The sequence below is a fragment of the Berghia stephanieae genome, chromosome 12 (assembly GCF_034508935.2).
Source record: "Berghia stephanieae isolate SIO BIC M18660-M18661 chromosome 12, UCSD_Bste_1.3, whole genome shotgun sequence".
Lineage (NCBI taxonomy): Eukaryota > Metazoa > Mollusca > Gastropoda > Nudibranchia > Aeolidiidae > Berghia > Berghia stephanieae.
The window spans coordinates 12964116-12983838 of NC_088371.1; the positions used below are offsets into that span (position 1 = coordinate 12964116).

The following is a 19723-nucleotide window of genomic DNA, read 5'->3' on the forward strand; positions in this document are numbered from 1 at the left end:
AAACATTCAAAAAAATACATCCAAAAAATCAGCCTTACATTTTTTGACATTTGTCATAATTTGAATTGAATCGAGACAGGCTTTTTTTTTTTTCCTAAGAATGTTTATCTTGTATGTACGGAGTCGGAGTAAGTCAGCAGGCGAAAATGATTGTTTGACCTGCATCAGTTCAACATTTGACATTCAGATTTAGTTAAATTTAAGATCTCCTACTGATGACGTCTTCCATTTTGATCGTTTCAATTACTTAAAAACGTTTATCCAGCTATTTCACGATTGGCGAAGTCCCGAGTTTGTGAGTTTTTGCCAAGATGAGAATCATGTAACTCTCTCCTTACCGACCATTTTCAGTATTTTCCCAAAATGGCGGGCTTACCCAGCAGAAACATTGATGTTTTAACTCAAACAAGCTCTCTACAAAACAACCTTATGTTCTTTATTAATTAAACAACGATCATTCTTCAAAGCTTATGGTGTACAAACTAAATCTGCATAAGAAAAAAACGTATTTGTGTCGGAACAAATGTGACTATTTTGCTGTAGGTGGTAAGGAGATGGTTAAATCGTTCTATATTTGAAGGACGAGTTCCCTGACTAAGTTTTTGAATATGCGTTTTACCAGGATACGGCAGTATGAATTGGTCACCAAGTAGCATCGGGAAGAAAACCTTTCTAGCTAACCACGTCCTTTCAAATTACAACGTCATCATTTTCTGAGCTCTTCATCATCACAACCTGTTGTTAATGGTAGGCTGCCATACTTTCAGGAAAACACATTTTAAGAAAATTGGCCAGAAAACTTGTCCTTCAATTATCGATATATTGAAAGGACCCTTATTGAGATTGAATCAAAGACTCATAATTACAACATCCGTGAAGTCCCAGGTTTGAGAATTTTTAACAAGACGAGGGTAATTTTAATCGAATGATATTTGATGGACGAGTTTTCCGTCCATTAAAAGAAATATGTTTTCCTCGAGTACAACGGCCGAGTGGTAATATAGTCTGAGTGTGATTTACGTCAGGGCTTTAACACGTCCGATAATAGGTCAAGAACCAGGAGACCAGCCAAGGGAGATAATCCAAGAATTATTTTTAACTCTTCAACGGCCAGACCCAAGAAGGTGTTTTCTTTCAAATGGTAATACTTTATTTATAATCCATCAGCTCAAAATGGTTTTATATCGGAATGAACAAGATTCAAGTTCATTTTAAAGTTAAAATGACCAGCGTCTCAAAGCGGTATTATGTCGGAATGAATAGCACCCCCTCCTCCTCCCCCCCCCCAACTCTCTCTCTCTCTCTCCTTCCTCTCGAAGTGAATTTAGAAAATAAACCTTGTGCTTTTTATATAGCACAATATCCACTAAACGTGCTCAAAACACTCTACAAAGGGTCCCCTGACCAACAGCAACACACAAGATGTAGAACGAAACTTGACGCATGTTAGGCGGTATTGCAATTAATTTCCAACAGAGATAACGCTGTTAACGACCAATTACTCATTTTACACCTGAGTAGGGTGAGAGAATGTAAGTAAAGAGACTTTTTCCAAGGACTCAACTATGCACCGAGCGAGTCTCGAACCCAGAACCTTCCGATCGAAAGCGAGTGTCGTACCACTAGACATATAGTAGCCACACAAAACATAATAATGAGAAACTCCGAGTGTTTTGCAATGCAAGAAATAGTAATTTATCTCAATCATTACGAAAAACAAACTAAACATAAATTTAATGTTTGAAGATATGAATTCATTTCCATCACATTCTTCATCCCGACATTACACCGTGTGAGTGACTGGTCACATAAATCAACATCATTGCTTGTCGCTCCAACACTGAACCCACTCCACAGCATCTGTGGAACAGACTCGTAGGTCATGGTCAGTGCAGCTGGGCCCATCCTGGCATTCTCTTAGGATGTGCTCCATCGTCTGCTCTGGGCATCCAAATGTACACGACACAAGCTAGTCTCAGCAGACCCCCTTTTTTTCATGCTTCCAGTTGTTCTCCCGACATGAATGAAATTGTTGCCTAGTAAATGTGAAACAATGTCTGAAATTCCCACTAAACAGCTATTTCCACAGTTCATACCATACGTGACCACTCATCTCAAAACGGTATTAAGTCGGGATGATTAAGATGCTGAAAATGGAATTTGTAGCCAGAAATATCATGCTTAAGTTGAGTTTATATGCTTATAGAGGAGAAGGAATATCATATTTTACTGTGCTAATACCAACGTTTCATATTTTTGACCAGTTTAACTATAATTTGACTTTTTATCATCTGGTCCAACCCGACATAATACCGTTTTGAGACGAGGGGTCACATATATCGTGTAGAGCCGTACTCTGAAAAAATCCATATTTAAAAATTTGGCCAGAGAAACTCGTTCACCAAATATCGATCGATCTAAATGACCCCATCTTGGCAAAAAAAAAAAACAAAAAAAAAAAAACAAAACAAAACAAAACAAACAAAAAAATAACCTCTCAAACCTGGGACTTCGCGAAATTGTTATTAGATTGTTATTAGATTGATTTAGCAAAAAAAAAGTCCTTCAGAGCATTCTGACCATGGAGCCGGAGTTTATCCCGGTTTTTTTAAACGTGAAATCGACAACTAGCAATTGTTTTCTATCCTTTGCATAGGGCGCTAGTCTATTGCAAAGTACTTTCCGCCAAATCTAACAGACTCAGCTACCCATTCACTGTTGGGTGGACAACGGGAGGGGGGGGGGGTCAGAAGATAATTTCGACTGCACCTAGGTTCGATCTCGGTTCCTTTTGCGGTTGTGAAGCGAGCGCTCTGCCAACTGAGCAATCGGGACTCGTATTGAAAAGGTATTATTTATTTAAAATGGCAAATTCCCACCCCCACCCCCACCATCCTTCACCAACTCTCGAATTCATTTAATAAAAATATAAAAGTGAATAGTTAAGTTCAGAATTTGTTTAAGAGAAATCCATTTTACTTGCTGATTGTATCGCTCTTCTGTGGATCACCGATGGTCTCTAAATTAGCAATGATGTTTCAGATTGTAACCTGGATCAGACAGTAGGTGTCAACTGGCCGTGTCTGGAATGTTGTCGAATGAATCTTTACACCAATTTGGTGGTGTGTGTGTGTGTGTTGAGTGGATGGTGTGTATGTGTGTGTGTGTAGGAGAGGGGAGGAGAGGAGGAGAGAAGAGAGAGGAGGAGGAGGAGAGAGAGTTAGGGGGGACCGAGAGACAAAGAGGAGAAGAGGAGAGGAGGGGGATAGAGGAGATAGAGAGGAGAGGAGGGAAGAGAGCTCCTTTCTTTTTGCTTTCTTCTTCTTCTTCTTTTTCTTTCTTTTTCTTCTTCTTTCTTTTCTTCTTTTCTTCTTTTCTTATTCTTCTTTCTTTCTTCTTCTTCTTCTTCTTTCTTCTTCTTCTTCTTTTCTTCTTCTTTTCTTCTTCTTTCTCTCTTCTTCTTCTTCTTCTTTCTTCTTTCTTCTTTCTTCTCTTCTTCTTTTCTTCTTCTTCTTCTTCTTCTTCTTCTTCTTCTTCTTCTTCTTCTTCTTCTTTCTTCTTTTATCTTCTCTTCTTCTTCTTTCTTCTTCTTTCTCTTCTTCTTCTTCTTCTTCTTCTTCTTCTTCTTCTTCTTCTTCTTCTTCTTTCTTCTCTTCTTCTTCTTCTTCTTCTTCTTCTTCTTTTCTTCTTCTTCTTCTTCTTCTTCTTCTTTTTTCTTCTTCTTCTTCTTTCTCTTCTTCTTCTTCTTTCTTCTTCTTCTTCTTCTTCTTCCTTCTTCTTCTTCTTCTTCTTCTTCTTCTTCTTCTTTTCTTCTTCTTCTTCTTCTTCTTCTTCTTCTTCTTCTTCTTCTTCTTCTTCTTTCTTCTTTCTTCTTCTTCTTCTTTTCTTCTTCTTCTTCTTCTTCTTCTTCTTCTTCTTCTTTTCTTCTTTTTTCTTCTTCTTCTTCTTCTTCTTTTCTTCTTCTTCTTCTTCTTCTTCTTCTTCTTCTTCTTTCTTCTTCTTCTCTCTTTTCTTCTTCTTTCTTCTTCTTCTTCTTCTTCTTCTTCTTCTTCTTTCTTCTTCTTCTTCTTCTTCTTCTTCTTCTTCTTCTTTCTTCTTCTTTTCTTCTTCTTCTTCTTCTTCTTCTTCTTCTTTTCTTCTCTTCTCTTCTTCTTCTTCTTTTCTTCTTCTTCTTCTTCTTCTTCTTCTTCTTCTTCTTCTTCTTCTTCTTCTTCTTCTTCTTCTTCTTCTTCTTCTTTCTTCTTCTTCTTTCTTCTTCTTCTTCTTCTTCTTCTTCTTCTTCTTCTTCTTCTTCTTCTTCTTCTTCTTCTTCTTCTTCTTCTTCTTCTTCTTCTTCTTCTTCTTCTCTTCTTCTTCTTCTTCTTCTTCTTCTTCTTCTTCTTCTTCTTCTTCTTCCACTTCTTTATTCTTCCATTTCTCTTATATTATGTATGACTCAGCCAGAGTATCGATAATGATATGAATACCTCCGAAAATAGAGATCAATATTATTTAAAATAGAATATTTATAAGGCTTAATTTCTTTCATTTCTGTGAATGTATTGCTGAGATCAATATCAATTTTACCGAAGAGAATAGCAAGACCAGACGAAACTATCAAATTGATATAAGAAAGCGGCGAGGAATGACTAATTCTGTTATACAGTAACAATATATTATGGGCCATAGGGGACATTGTTCCTTCATTTCGCCATAAAAAAATAAAGTCTCTCGTAGCTATTAGGTCTATGGAATCGGAGTTTACCCCGGTCTCTATTTAATGAAATGGGCAATAAATAGCAATGGATTTGGGGGGCTTTGTCGATCTTAAAAAATCTCGACCACATCCGGGATTGATAATGGTCCCTTTGCGTGTGAAGCGAGTGCTCTACCAAAAATGAGCTCTCGGATCACACCCCCCCCAACCCACCCAGCAACGTTCCTAACGCCATAAAGGGGGAAACGATTTTGTCAAGAGCCATACAATCTCCCGACTAATGGCACGTTATAGCGACACTAACACTTATTGCTTGTTTTAAAAAATTTTCATCTACAACCGGGGTGCCAGAACAGGCCCCTTTAGTTGTGAGGTGAGCACTCTGCCAGCTGAGCAATCCGGAACCCAAAAAACATATTGTCCAAGACTATTCGGAAGTCACAATGATTTTTTTAGGAGGGGGGGGGGGGTGCATTTTTTAAATGGCTGTTTGTTTTTTTTTTAAATTTATTTTTTGTTTTATTTGTTGTTTATTTTTTTATTTGTTTGCTTGTTGGAGACTGTTATGATTCAGACCTAAACCAAATATCACTCGACTTAACAGTTAACGGGCTCTCAATGAGTAAGAAACACTCTTCATTAGACATAATATACGAGTAGTTTGAGAACTGAGTTTGAGGAAAAGTCGCTTTGATGGCAATCGCTTATCGTAAACTCTCAGTGACACGGCTGGTGAAAATAAATAAATGAATAAATAAGATTCCCTTTATTCATCCCATACGGGAAATTTGTCTATAGGGTCTATTCCAAAGGAAAATTTGGAATAACCCGGGCATCAGCAGCAGTGCAGCATCGCAAATTGAGCTAGGGCGAGGTGACTTGTTCAAGGCCACACAGCGCAGCGGCGGGTGATCGAACTTGGTACGAAGCAAAGACCGTACCTTTGAACCACGCTGAGCCCCAGCTATCAGTGCCAAATTGGTCAAGAAGAAAAGAAGAAGAAGAAGAAGAAGAAAGAAGAAGAAAAGAAGAAGAAGAAGAAGAAGAAGAAGAAGAAGAAGAAGAAGAAGAAAGAAGAAAAGAAGAAGAAGAAGAGAAGAAGAAAGAAGAAGAAGAAGAAGAAGAAGAAGAAGAAGAAAGAAGAAGAAGAAGAAAGAAGAAGAAGAAAAGAAGAAGAGAAGAAGAGAGAAGAAGAAGAAGAAGAAGAAGAAGAAAAGAAAAGAGAAGAAGAAGAAGAAGAAGAGAAGAAGAGAAGAAGAGAAGAAGAAGAAGAAGAAGAAGAAGAAGAAGAAGAAGAAGAAGAAGAAGAAGAAGAAAGAAGAAGAAGAAGAAGAAGAAGAAGAAGAAGAAAGAAGAAGAGAAGAAGAAGAAGAAGAAGAAGAAAAGAAGAAGAAGAAGAAGAAGAAGAAGAAGAAAGAAGAAGAAGAAGAAAGAAGAAAGAAAAGAAGAAGAAGAAAAAGAGAAAGAAGAAGAAGAAGAAGAAGAAGAAGAAAGAAGAAGAAAGAAGAAGAAGAAGAAGAAGAAGAAGAAGAAGAAAGAAGAAGAAGAGAAGAAGAAGAAGAAGAAGAAGAAGAAAGAAGAAGAAGAAGAAGAAGAAGAAGAGAAGAGAAGAAGAAGAAGAAGAAGAAGAAGAAGAAGAAGAAGAAGAAGAAGAAGAAGAAGAAGAAGAAGAAGAGAAGAGAAGAAGAAGAAGAAGAAGAAGAAGAAGAAGAAGAAGAAGAGAAGAAGAAGAAGAAGAAGAAGAAGAAGAAAGAAGAAGAAGAAGGAAGAAGAAGAAGAAGAAGAAGAAGAAAGAAGAAGAAGAAGAAGAAGAGAAGAAGAAGAAGAAGAAGAAGAAGAAGAAGAAGAAGAAGAAGAAGAAGAAGGAAGAAGAAGAAGAAGAAGAAAGAAGAAGAAGAAGAAGAAGAAGAAGAAGAAGAAGAAGAAGAAGAGAAGAAGGAAGAAGAAGAAGAGAAGAAGAAGAAGAAGAAGAAGAAGAAGAAGAAGAAGAAGAAGAAGAAGAAGAAGAAGAAGAAGAAGAAGAAGAAGAAGAAGAAGAGAAGAAGAAGAAGAAGAGAAGAAGAAGAAGAAGAAGAAGAAGAAGAAGAAGAAGAAGAAGAAGAAGAAGAGAAGAAGAAGAAGAAGAAGAAGAAGAAGAAGAAGAAGAAAGAGAAGAAGAAGAAGAAGAAGAGAAGAAGAAGAAGAAGAAGAAAGAAGAGAAGAAGAAAGAAGAAGAAGAAGAAGAAGAAAGAAGAAGAAGAAGAAGGAAGAAGAAGAAGAAGAAGAAGAGAAGAAGAAGAAGAAGAAGAAGAAGAAGAGAAGAAGAAGAGAAGAAGAAGAAAGAAGAAGAAGAAGAAGAAGAAGAAGAAGAAGAAGAAGAAGAAGAAGAGAAGAAGAAGAAGAAGAAGAAGAAGAAGAAGAGAAGAAGAAAGAAGAAGAAGAAGAAGAAGAAAGAAAGAAGAAGAAGAAGAAGAAGAAGAAGAAGAAAGAAGAAGAAGAGAAGAAGAAGAAGAAGAAGAGAAGAAGAAGAAGAAGAAAGAAGAAGAAGAGAAGAAGAAGAAGAAGAAGAAGAAGAAGAGAGAAGAAGAAGAGAGAGAAGAAGAAAGAAGAAGAAAGAGAAGAAGAAGAAGAGAAGAAGAAGAAGAAAGAAGAAGAAGAGAAGAAGAAGAAGAAGAAAGAGAAGAAGAAGAAAGAAGAAGAGAAGAAGAGAAGAAGAAGAAATGATTTTATTTTTATTTCTCTATTAATTCTCCATTTCCAGGCGGCTGTGACGAAACTCTTCGCCCATCAGATAAGCTCGAGTGCCGCTTTCCAACCTGTGAACCCCCTGCCCATTGCGTGGACAGTGAACAGTGTGCGTGCAGGGACGAAGACAAGGTTCTGACACGCTACAACGATTCATCGGTCACGTGCACGATGAACGGGACGGACGCTGCCGGCGGCGCCCCAAGCTCCGGTGCTAAGGATGGAGGTGAGTAGTTTTGATTTGACGATGTTGTCACTCAGCTCTTTGCTATAGATGGAATGAAGTTGACGTCACTCTTGTCTTTGTTATTGTTTTTTGCCATCCGCGTTTATGAGTAATTCTCACTAAACTGTATTAACCAGACTATAAAATTTCATGGTTACACATAGTTTTGTGTGTTGGTCCGTTATACTTCCGAATGGCAATGTTGTTAGCTGCTTAGCCAAGCGCACACTATCTAAACCCGTTCCGTGTGGAAATGTATTTTAAATATGGATGATAAATCGTGACGTCATTTCCTCTTAACAACGCTCAAGCAACAACCAAAACGTGGTTTCATTCACGTTACTCTTCCAAAATGGCAGCCAAAATGATTTCCATAACAGTTTCTCGTGAAGTACTTCCGGGATGGTCACAAGATTGTCTCAAGAGGAGACAATCATTATAAATCTGGTCGTGTTTTGACTATTATCTACATATCATTATTCTGATCGCCTGATGTTTGGAAAAGTGTGAACCATCATGAAGAATAAAGAACAGGACGAGAATTAATCTTTCTTTACAAATTTGGGGGACGTTGTGGCGATGGGGTGAAATTTACAATGACTTATGCCCCGCTTCAGGGACTTTCGTTTTTTTTTCCCTTGAGCAAGATTATTAACCCCCAATTTGCTCACTTGGACAACATGGGTGATTCCTGTTGACATCAGACATCTTGTTTGATGAGTTATCTATATTCCTTCGTGGAATGCCTAGGTGACGATATCTCAAAATGCCTGCAGATATATTTTATGGGAATACGCTTCAACAGTCATGTCGTCACTTCCCTCTTAATGACGCATGGTAACTTTTTTTTTTTAATTGAGCTTTTATATAGGGCAATATCCACTAAACGTGCTCTAAGCCATTTACATGGGGTCCCTGGCCAATAGCAACACTAAACATGTAGGACGGGACTTGACACCTGTTAGGCGATTTTACAGTTTTTTTTCGGACAGAGACAATGCTGTTAACGGCCAGGTACTCATTTTACACATGAGTACGTTGAGAGAACGTGAGTTAAGAGTCTTTTCCAAGGACTGAACTATGCGCCGAGCGAGGCTCTAACCCAGGACCTTCCGATCCGAAAGCGAGTGTCATACAGACAAGACCACATAGCCGTATAGGATAGTAATTGGCTCTAAACTATTGGAACAATGGCGGACGGCCTTATGAAATATTTCTCCGACGAGCATAAAAGTGTATCCAGCGGAGAAAAACATTATAAATATGATCGTGTTTTGACTTTTATACATTCCTATCACATGACATATGAAAAGTACTAGCCAGAATGAAGAATAAAAGGTACCGATTTTGTTTGTTTAGAACCACGCTGCTCGCCGTTGCTGGGCGACGTGACATCAGACTATTGAATCCAATTGATCATCACTCCATCTAAAATAAAAATAACAACAAGCAGTAATGAGACATCTGCCGCATGCTATCTGTATATTTATTATTGTTAAACTCTTCTAGATTTCACAAATTCGCGTGAAGTCCCAGGATTGAGAGTTCTTTGCCAAGGTATGGATAATTTTAAGAGATCGATATTTCAAGGATGAGTTTTCTGGCCAAAATATTAAATGCGAGTTTGTTTGCGGTTTTTTAGGGTAAGCAGTACTGGCAAGGGTCTTTTGACCCCCTATGGTGGGCGGGAGGTCGCCTTTGTTATGTTTTCTATCCTCTCTTCGGCTTCATCTTATTTCCCATTCCAGCTTTATTTTAGTCTTTTTCTTAGAATGAGATCACTTTGTTTTTGTCTTGTCTCGGTTGGAGTCATTGGCTGAAAAGGAAACAGTCAAATATTATATTAATACTATCCGTTAATTTAAAAATACTCACAACATCCGCCACCCGGATATAGCATACCAAAACACAACTCTATGTTACGTTTATAGTCTGATTAATACAATTTATTAAGAACTACAAATATAAATGGATGGCTAAAAACAACAAAGATCTGAGTGACGTCAATTTCAATCCTTCTATAGTATTCATTTTGGGAGATAATCTTTGTAAATCAGTTTTCTGTTGTATACTGATAAATGATTTTTTTATTAAAAAGCATAATGGAATGTAAATAATTGAGAGATTCCCTTTTAAGTGACGATGAAACCGTCACTTTTCATATCCAGATTTCATTTCTTTTTTCTATAGCTATAAAAGATTGACATTCTGTAATAGAGCTCATATTGTCGAACAATAGTATGTATAGAATGTACTTGTTGCTTTTCTGTTTCAGTAAGAAATGTCTGCTTTTTGTGTTGGGTGCGTGAGAAGTTTTCGGGAAAATTCTGAAAATGGCTGGTAAGGAGGGGGTAAATAGGATTCTGTGCGTGTGTCTGGATGGGGAATTTTATGTGATCTCAAATTAAGTCGCATATTGGTCATTTACTCTTGAAACCTACTTCTGTTCCTGATTTTGTTTTGTTTTTGTTTTTAATGGTTTTACGGCGCTTGCAACACATTTAGGTTATATCAGCGCCAGTAAATAGGAAGAAGATGGGATAGTAAAAAGTTCTAGAATTACAATTAAACCACCCAAGAAAAAGTAAGACATAGGGGAACTGGGAACAATCAAATAGGGATCAGATGTAGATTCCAAGAGCACACTATCAAAGTACTTAGTTTGAGACCACCTATAAGTCTCATCCGGACACCAGCACAAAATCCAACAAAGAGGAATACACTCAAATGCTTACATTATAAATTCAAAATCAAATATAATAATACATAACAGAGAGATGATTTACAAGGAAAAAAATTTTATCTCCCAAAACAATAACTATGCATTTGACGGTTTCCCTCACAGCTAGGACTCCGGCCAGGGCCAGGACAAAACCAAGTTATCTCATTCCAAGATTTGAAACCTTCGTACTTTTCTTGGTTTGCTTTTAACTCTCTCCTGACCAGCTATTTTCAGAATGTTACTCGAAACTTCATACTCACCCAACACACAAAAATACATTTTTCAAACAGATTGTAACGTAATTCCATATTTTGTTCAGAAAAATGAGTTTGCAACATAGTGTCGAGTTTTTATAGCTATAACTATAACAAAATGAAATCAGAATAAGAAAATAAAATGTTGGCTTCATCGTAACGAATGTGACATTTTCCTTTGGTTGTTAAGGAGAGGGTTAATATTATTATCTCTAATGTTTTGTCTATCCCATTTTCTCCTTTTTTTACTGGCGCTGAAATGACCTAAATATGCGCAAGGGCCGTGAAATTAAAAGCCTTGAAAACAAAACAAAGAAAATAGCTCTACCAACTAAGCTATTGTGCGGCGATGTGGTCTAGTGGTATGACACTCGCTTGCGGATCGGAAGGTCCTGGGTTCGAGCCTCACGCTCGGCGCATAGTTGAGTCATTGGAAAAGGATCTTTACTCACATTCTCTCACCGTACTCAGGTGTAAAATGAGTACCTGGCCGTTAACAGCGTTGTCTTTGTCCGAAAAATTGTAATATCGTCTAACAGCAGGTCATGTCCCGTCCTACATGTTAAATGTTTCTCTTGATCAGGGACCCCTTGTAAAGCGTTTTGAGCACATTTAGTGGATATTGCGCTATATAAAGCTCAATTTATTTTTTTTAAGCTCAATTGAGAGGTCTAAAGAATAATAAGATCTATGATTATTTAATAATACAACATTCATTTTCGGGATCACGATTTGATACAATCGAAATGGACTTGAATAGGCGCCAAGAGGGGAGGAAACCCGAGACCAGTTGTTAGGCACACGCAATATCACAATCCATAAATGAAACGACAACATCGTGGAGATATCTCTAGATAGACGCTTTCTTTGGAACAGCAGCAGAGTAGTGGCCGATGTAAATGTTTACACGTACGTTTGTCTATGTGTGATTGTGTGTGTGTGTGTATGTGTGTCTGTGTATGTGTGTGTGTGATTGTGTCTGTGTGTTTGTCTGTTTGTATTCTTCATATGTGACCTCTCGCCTCAAAACGGTATTATGTCGGGATGTTTAAGATGTTGAAAATTGAATTTATAGCCAGCATTCTCAGACTTGCATTGAGGTTTTGTGGGGGTTTTTTTAGGAGAGTGAATATCATAATTTATATTGCTGAATACTAATGAATCAATTTTTTGGACAGAATCGCTTTAATTTGACTTTTTAGTCTCTGGTTCATCCCGACATAATACCTTTTTGACACGTTAAGTCACGTATTATTTAACTGGTAGGATTAGTGAAGAGACTTTTGTTAGTAAGTGAATGCATGTGATCGTGACATTATTGTATTACGCATGTTGTTGTCAGATGGGTGCATTTGTCATCAATGACATCCCTTTGTCTTGCCCAACACAGTGAACACTGTACTCTGGAAGAAAAAAAAAACACATTTTAAAATTTGGCCAGAAAACTCGTCCTCCAAATATCGATCGATTTAAAAGACCCTCATCTTGGCAAAAAAAAAATTAAAACTCTCAAACCTGGGACTTCGCGAATCTACCCACCCAAAGAGCAGTCAAGTGATCTATCCATTCATCCATCATCCATCCTATCTATCCATACATATCATCCATTAATCTACCCACCCATCCATCCATCCATCCAACCGTCCATCCATCCATCTAACCGTCCATCCATCCATCTATCCGTCCATCCATCCATCTACCCTTCCATTCGTCTACCCACCCACCCATCCATCCATCCATCTATACAACAATCTGTCCATCAGTCGTCTATCCATTCATCTATTCATCCATCCACCCATCCACCCACCAATCCATCCACCCACCAATCCATCCACCCACCAATCCATCCACCGATCATTCCATCCACCCATCCATTCATCCACCCATTCATCCATCCATCCATCCATCCATCCATCCACCCATCCACCCATCCACCCATCCATCCTTCCACCCATCCACCCATCCACCCATCCATCCATCCATCCATCCACCCATCCACCCATCCATTCATCCATCCATCCATCCATCCATCCACCCACCCATCCATTCATCCATCCATCCATCCATCCACCCACCCATCCATTCATCCATCCATCCACCCACCCATCCATTCATCCACCCATCAATTCATCCACCCATCCATTCATCCATCCATCCATCCATCCACCCACCAATCCATCCACCGATCATTCCATCCACCCATCCATTCATCCACCCATTCATCCATCCATCCATCCATCCATCCATCCACCCATCCACCCATCCACCCATCCATCCTTCCACCCATCCACCCATCCACCCATCCATCCATCCATCCATCCACCCATCCACCCATCCACCCATCCATTCATCCATCCATCCACCCACCCATCCATTCATCCACCCATCAATTCATCCACCCATCCATTCATCCATCCATCCATCCATCCACCCACCAATCCATCCACCGATCATTCCATCCACCCATCCTTCATCCACCCATCCATCCATCCATCCATATCCATCCATCCATCCACCCATCCATCCATCCATCCATCCATCCATCCACCATCCCATCCACCATCCATCCATCCATCCACCACCCATCACCATCCATCCTCACCATCCATCCATCCATCCATCCACCCACCCATCCATTCATCCATCCTCCCATCCACCCCCCATCCATTCATCCATCCATCCACCCACCCATCCATTCATCCATCCATCTATCCATCCACCCACCCATCCATTCATCCATCCATCCACCACCTATCCATTCATCCATCCACCCATCCATCCATCCATCCATCCATCCATCCACCCACCCCATCCATTCATCCCATCCACATCCACCCATCCATCATCCATCCATACCATCCCAATCCACCCATCCACCCATCCACCATCCATCCATCCACCATCACCATCCACCATCCATCCACCCATCCATCCATCCATCCATCCATCACCCATCCACCCATCCACCATCCATCCATCCATCCACCCATCCACCATCCACCCATCCATCCATCCATCCATCCATCCACCCATCCATCATCCATCCATCCATCCATCCATCCCCACCACCCATCCCATCCATTCATCCACCCATTCATCCATCCATCCATCCATCCACCCATCCACCCATCCACCATCCATCTCATCCCACCATCACCCATCCATCCATCCATCCATCCATCCCCCACCCACCATCCATCACCATCCATCCATCCACCCATCCATCCATCCATCCATCCACCCATCCACCCATCCATTCATCCATCCATCCATCCATCCACCCACCCATCCATTCATCCCTCCCCCTTCCATATAATAATTACCACACGTCTTCCCATAGCCCCATATCAATTCCATTTATTGATCCCGTTCTCTAACCAGCTGGTCCAGAAAATGCGATATACATGTACCACCGATCATTCACACATGTCAGAATATTAACGCCAGTTTTCTTTTACTGCGGGGTAGACATCATTGGAGCAGAAAGATACAGACCCCTCTCTCTCTCTCTCTCTCTCTCTCTCTTCCTCTCTTTCTCTCTCGCTTTCCCTCTCTCTCTCTCTCTCTCTCTCTCTCTCTCTCTCTCTCTCTCTCTTTTTCTCTCTTTCTCTTTCTATGACTTTTTTTTCTTTCTTCCCTCTCTAATTATTTCTTTCTCTCTCTCTCTCTCTCTCTCTCTCTCTCTCTCTCTCTCTCTCTCTCTCTCTCGTTCTTTCTTTCTATCTATATTTGCGGGTGGTTGGATGGGAGCATCACCCTTGAATCATATACCTATGATGTTCGCATGGGTGTACGATCCGATAGTGATGTCGTTTCTTCTTCTCTTTACTAGCCTATCCTGCTTCTTTGGTTTGTGATTGTATTTTTGACAGGGGATTTTTTTTTCTGTAAATCTTCTGCCTGTTTGTTCTTGGTTATTTATAATTTAGCTTATGATATCTTTAGGTTATGATTTTGATTTAAATGTGTACTATTTTTGTTAAATTGCTTGTTTTTTTTTGTTTCAGCGGTCTCTCATATAACCTCAATTGTGTTGGAAGAGACCTAAAGCAACAAACAACAAACAACAATCTATCTATCTTTATTTCTCATACTCTTCTCAATTCATAGCTCACGTCTAAAACTTTTCCTTCAATTATTCTTTCTTTATTTTTTTACAGATGATTCTCCAAACATTTGGATGTATGGTGTGATAGCAGCAGGCACCCTCTTTGTCATAGCGGTTACTGCAGCTTTATACAATATGTGGTAAGTATCGCACATCGTGTCAGAGCGCTGTTTTGCTTGTTTGAATCGCCGTCGTCGTCGTTGTCATCTTCTTCTTCTTCTTCTTCTTCTTCTACTACTACTACTACTACTAGTACTACTAATACTAATACTACTACTACCACTACTACTACTACTACTACTACTACTACTACTACTACTACTACTACTACTACTACTACTACTACTACTACTACTTCTACTATTATTGTTATTGTTATTGTTATTGTTATTATTATTATTATTATTATTATTATTATTATTATTATTATTATTATTATTGTTATTATTAGTAATACTACTACTACCACCACCACTACCACTACTATTATTATTACCACTACTACAATTAATTATTGAAAAAAATAGAGAAAGAGAGAGAAAAAAGAAAGACCGAGAGAGATAGAAAGAGGGTGAGAGAGAGAGAGAGAGAGAGAGAGAGAGAGAGAGAGAGAGAGTGGGAGAGAGACAATGTACCAAGACATATTCTGGCCTCTAACAATTTTTTCCACAAAAATCAAGAAATAATAATAAATATAAAAGAAAAATATCAACAATTAATGGTATACCGTATTGTCATGTGATCATGTGATAAACTCATTAAAATTCTTTAGATTTTGTTATGTCTTAAATAATACGACATAACAGAAAAATTACTTTCTAACGCAACTCTTTCTTTATTTGGTAATGTTCTGTTATAGGGGATTCACCCATTGCTCTGCGTGATGCGGCTTACGACTTGTGTTGCGAAATTATGTATTTAGAGCAGGCTATATATTCATTTGGTGGGTTTAGTATTCATGGTTGCATAAATCGTCAGAGATATTTCAAAATATATATTATCCTTTTCTCCCTCTCTTATTTCAGTGAGCTTTTCAGAACAGGGCCTCGTCCACGCCGGAAAACCATGACAAACGGACAGAACACTTCCGCTACAGGAACACTCAACAGTGAACTCGGTCTGCGCATCGACGGCGGGAAGGGCAACGGAAGCAGCCATGCAGGCGAGGAATGTCATTCCATGCGCTCAGAGAACATCTACAAGCAGATAAGCAGGTGCGAGAGTCCAGGAGATGGCCAGACGACTGTGATGACTCCTATGTTGATGAACCACCATCATTGTAATACTCCCCCAAATATTCCACCTCCTCCACAGATCTACGATCGTTCTTCCAATCATACCCCCACCCCATGCGACCCTCTATTATCTTCGTGTGACCCCCATTATCAAAATGACATTCCGCCCATGGAGTCAAATTTAGATGCTTCTAGAGCCTCCCACGTTTCTTCCAATAATAGCCACAATACCATGTCTAATCCCAGTAGATCAGCGGTAGTAAATGGTGTAGATATACACCACCAACAACAACAGCAACAACAACAACATCATCATCAACAGCAGCAACAGCAGCAATATCAACAGCAACTGCATCAACACCACCAACAAGCACCACCACAAACAGCTACAACAGCGATAACTCCGCCATCTATTGACAATACGGCAACTTCTTCAACTTTGACCACGCCAGCCACGGATTCCACCCGTGCTACAGCTACTACGTCTACATCCTCGTCGGCGCCGCACAACGTAAACCACGTCAACTACTCGGTGAGGCAATCTTTGAATAGTAATAACCATCTTCGTAGTAGTAATAATAACAATAACCAACAGCATCTTCAGCATTGTTCCTCTTCTAATCCTTGTGACTGCAATCGGTGTGAAGATAAAGTGCATGCATTGAAAATTCATAACAATCGGAGATATAAAAAGGTACCACGATTTTTGCCAATCCGATTGGCGAACTGTTTCAAATGTGGAAGTGATTCTACTTCTGTTTGCATGATTGATGACCATGACGATGTGAATAATATGAAGATGACTAACAGACAGCTAAGTTCTACAACTTCTTCATTTTGTACTAATAATCCAAACCAGCAACACTACAACGAAGCAACGCTTCCAACGCGGCAAGCAGCACAGGGAATGCCTCTGACAAAAGCGCATGCGTTAGAGAATATCGAGCTGTGTGGTGGTGCAGAGTTCTATTCGAAACCTCAAACAGCGAGTGGTTTTCAAAGGCATAACTGCATGTTGCCTCATGGTAGTAGTTATGAAGCACGTCCAACTAATTTAGACATCCCGAGACAACAAACCTTTCAAGAGAGAGACCGAGATGAAGAAAATATCATTCATTACGAGGATTCATCAGAAGATCTCGTTGGACCCCTCGGAGCTGAAATAGAGCAGGAAATAGCTCGCATATCCCCGGATGTTGCCCATGAGTTGGCGCTTAGTCGTATTCGGGGACGATCTGCAGGGACCTACCCTCGAATGAATTCGCATTCGGACAGAGGTGAAAGGGCATCAAGTGTAGAATCCATGGCGCTTTCATCAGACGTCCAGTCCACGAGATTAGACGAAAGTTCTCAGTGCAGCTTGCAGTTGGGAGAAACGGCGGAAAGTCTTGTATCGAACAGCTACACAAATTCGTCTGATAAATCCAGCATGCGACAGCAGCTTCTAACTCAACAGTATCTGCATCAGCAGCAACAGCAACAACAGTTGTATGATCCTAGAAATCATCACCCACATCCGTCTCATCCACAGCAGCAGAGTCAACCCTTGCAAGGAGATAACCCTAACATTCAGCGAAGCAAAGATCCCCGTACGACACAAATTCATCAAACAGCCACTCCACAGCAACAACCATCAAAGTCTTCCAACAGCAAACGACGGAACAAGCAAAGTCTTGGCAGCGAACCAGCCCAAAACCCTTCTCGGAATATCAACAAAACTGGCTCGCTTCCATCCAGAACACGGTCGCCCTCTTCGTCTTTCAATGACAAATTTGTACAAGATTTAGATAGTCCCCGTTCCACGAGTGATCGGGTATCCTCAGCGCTTTCATTTTACAGCACCGACTATAACCCACGATCTAACCCTAACACTAACTCTAACCCAAACACTATCCCAAAGTCTTATTCTGCTCATAACACTCCTAACAACTCCCGATCATTAACCTCTACCCATTCACCTAACATATCTTCAAAGCCTTTAGACAATGTAACCTTAACCTCTAACCCTTCACCTTCATCCGAATATACCACCCCCCTTGAAGTCACTATTCCAAAACTCTCTCCAGGGCAAGTCGATGCAATGGTTTGTGATAAATACCCGTTACATGGGCATCCATCTTTGAGCCGTAACCAAAGCAATCACTACCCAGACTACCCTCTACCTCCTCCTCCTCCACCCCCACCTCCCGCACCCCATCACCATTCCGAACCCTTACAAGATCGCCTTCACCATAATAACCCCAACTACAGTTACTATAATGAAAATTCTTATCCTCACCATTCCCAACCATCTTCTCAACATCATCATCATCATCAACATCAACATCCTCAACCACATCCCACCAACCCAAACCAACCTCATCGTCCTATTCAAGAGCAACACAACCCTTACCCACCATCACCTTCACCTTCACCCTCACCTTCCCCATTTCAGCCGTATAGCTCCTCAAAGAAACACAATCGGAAAGATCGGAGTCGAACATCCTCTCCAGCAAGGAAAGCAATCATATTCCCAGAAACTCCACCTTCGCCTCCTTTCAACAACATCCCATCCGCAGCATCTCTCCCTCATCCTCACCCTCCTCCACCACCACCTCCACCACCACCACCACCACCTCCTCCTCCTCCTCCTCCTCCTCCTGCTCCACCTTCTTCTTGTTCCTCTTCCTCCTTACCACCTGTAGAACTATCCCCCGAGCCATTGGATTCTCCATCCCTATGCAACAGTTGTCGAAAAGAATTTGATCCTGCAGCTGACAAACGAATTGGCGTTCAGAACAGCCCATATTTAGCCGCATCTACCCCGGACTCCACACATTCTATGGCTTCAAGTTTAAGCGGATTTGAAACAAGTGTATAAACTGTATATCATATACGATATCAAATACAATAATTTTATATATAATATACGATATATATATATATATATATATATATATATATATAAATATGTATATATATATATATATACATATATATGTATACATACTATTTATTATATCATATATTATGTGACCCACCGCCTCAATCCGTTTTTTTTTTTATTTTGCCAGATTGAATTGGATGTCAAAATTAGAATTTAAAGTTAATGTAATCCGAGATTTAACATTAATTTCACTTTTTAGCTCCATATGAATTCATATTATTATTTCTTCCGAATAAAACCGACAATGTTAGCATAATTTTCTCATAATAATATTATCACTGGCTATAGATATAACGTTCATAATATAATAAACTGTCCCGACAGTGTACCTTCTTGGGGCGATGGGTCACATTATGTTTATGAAAGATGAAAAATGTATAGAGGGACACCCTTTTCTTTCACTTTTTTTTTGGTTTTGTTAGTTTGTTTTTTTCCCTTTATTTTTGACTATTGAAATGGTATTTTTTGTTTGTTTGTTTGTTTTTTTTTTTCGTTACTTTTTACTATTGAAATGGTATTTTTTTGTTTGTTTGTTTTTTTTTTTCGTTATTTTTTACTATTGAAAGGGTATTTCTTTGTTTGTTTGTTCTTTTTTTTTGTATATAAACAAACAGGACATTGTTACTTTTACCTTTACAATTTCTCATTTTACGTTTTAACTAACCATTGTTGATCGCAGCCTTTCCGATCTTATTTACGAGCAGGCAAGCCTATTATAAAATACCCTATATAGCTGAAATCTTAATGTTTGTCACCTTACGAAAGTACCACATACGTTTAATTGTGAAAATAACCTAGAATAGTGACCCAGCGTCTAAAAGCGGTTTTATAT

General features: G+C 39.5%; 1 protein-coding gene across 1 annotated transcript in view; it reads left to right on the plus strand.

The window, feature by feature from the left end:
* The window catches only part of LOC144957478 (thrombospondin type-1 domain-containing protein 7B-like), a 447754-nt gene extending 428911 nt beyond the window's left edge, over positions 1-18843 (plus strand). The window contains exons 29-31 of the mRNA XM_078888764.1: positions 7437-7646; positions 14783-14870; positions 15756-18843. Coding sequence (XP_078744890.1) covers positions 7437-7646; positions 14783-14870; positions 15756-18825 — 3368 coding nt within the window. The 3' untranslated portion in view covers positions 18826-18843. The remainder of the gene's footprint in view (positions 1-7436; positions 7647-14782; positions 14871-15755) is intronic.
* The last annotated feature ends 880 nt before the right edge of the window (positions 18844-19723 follow it).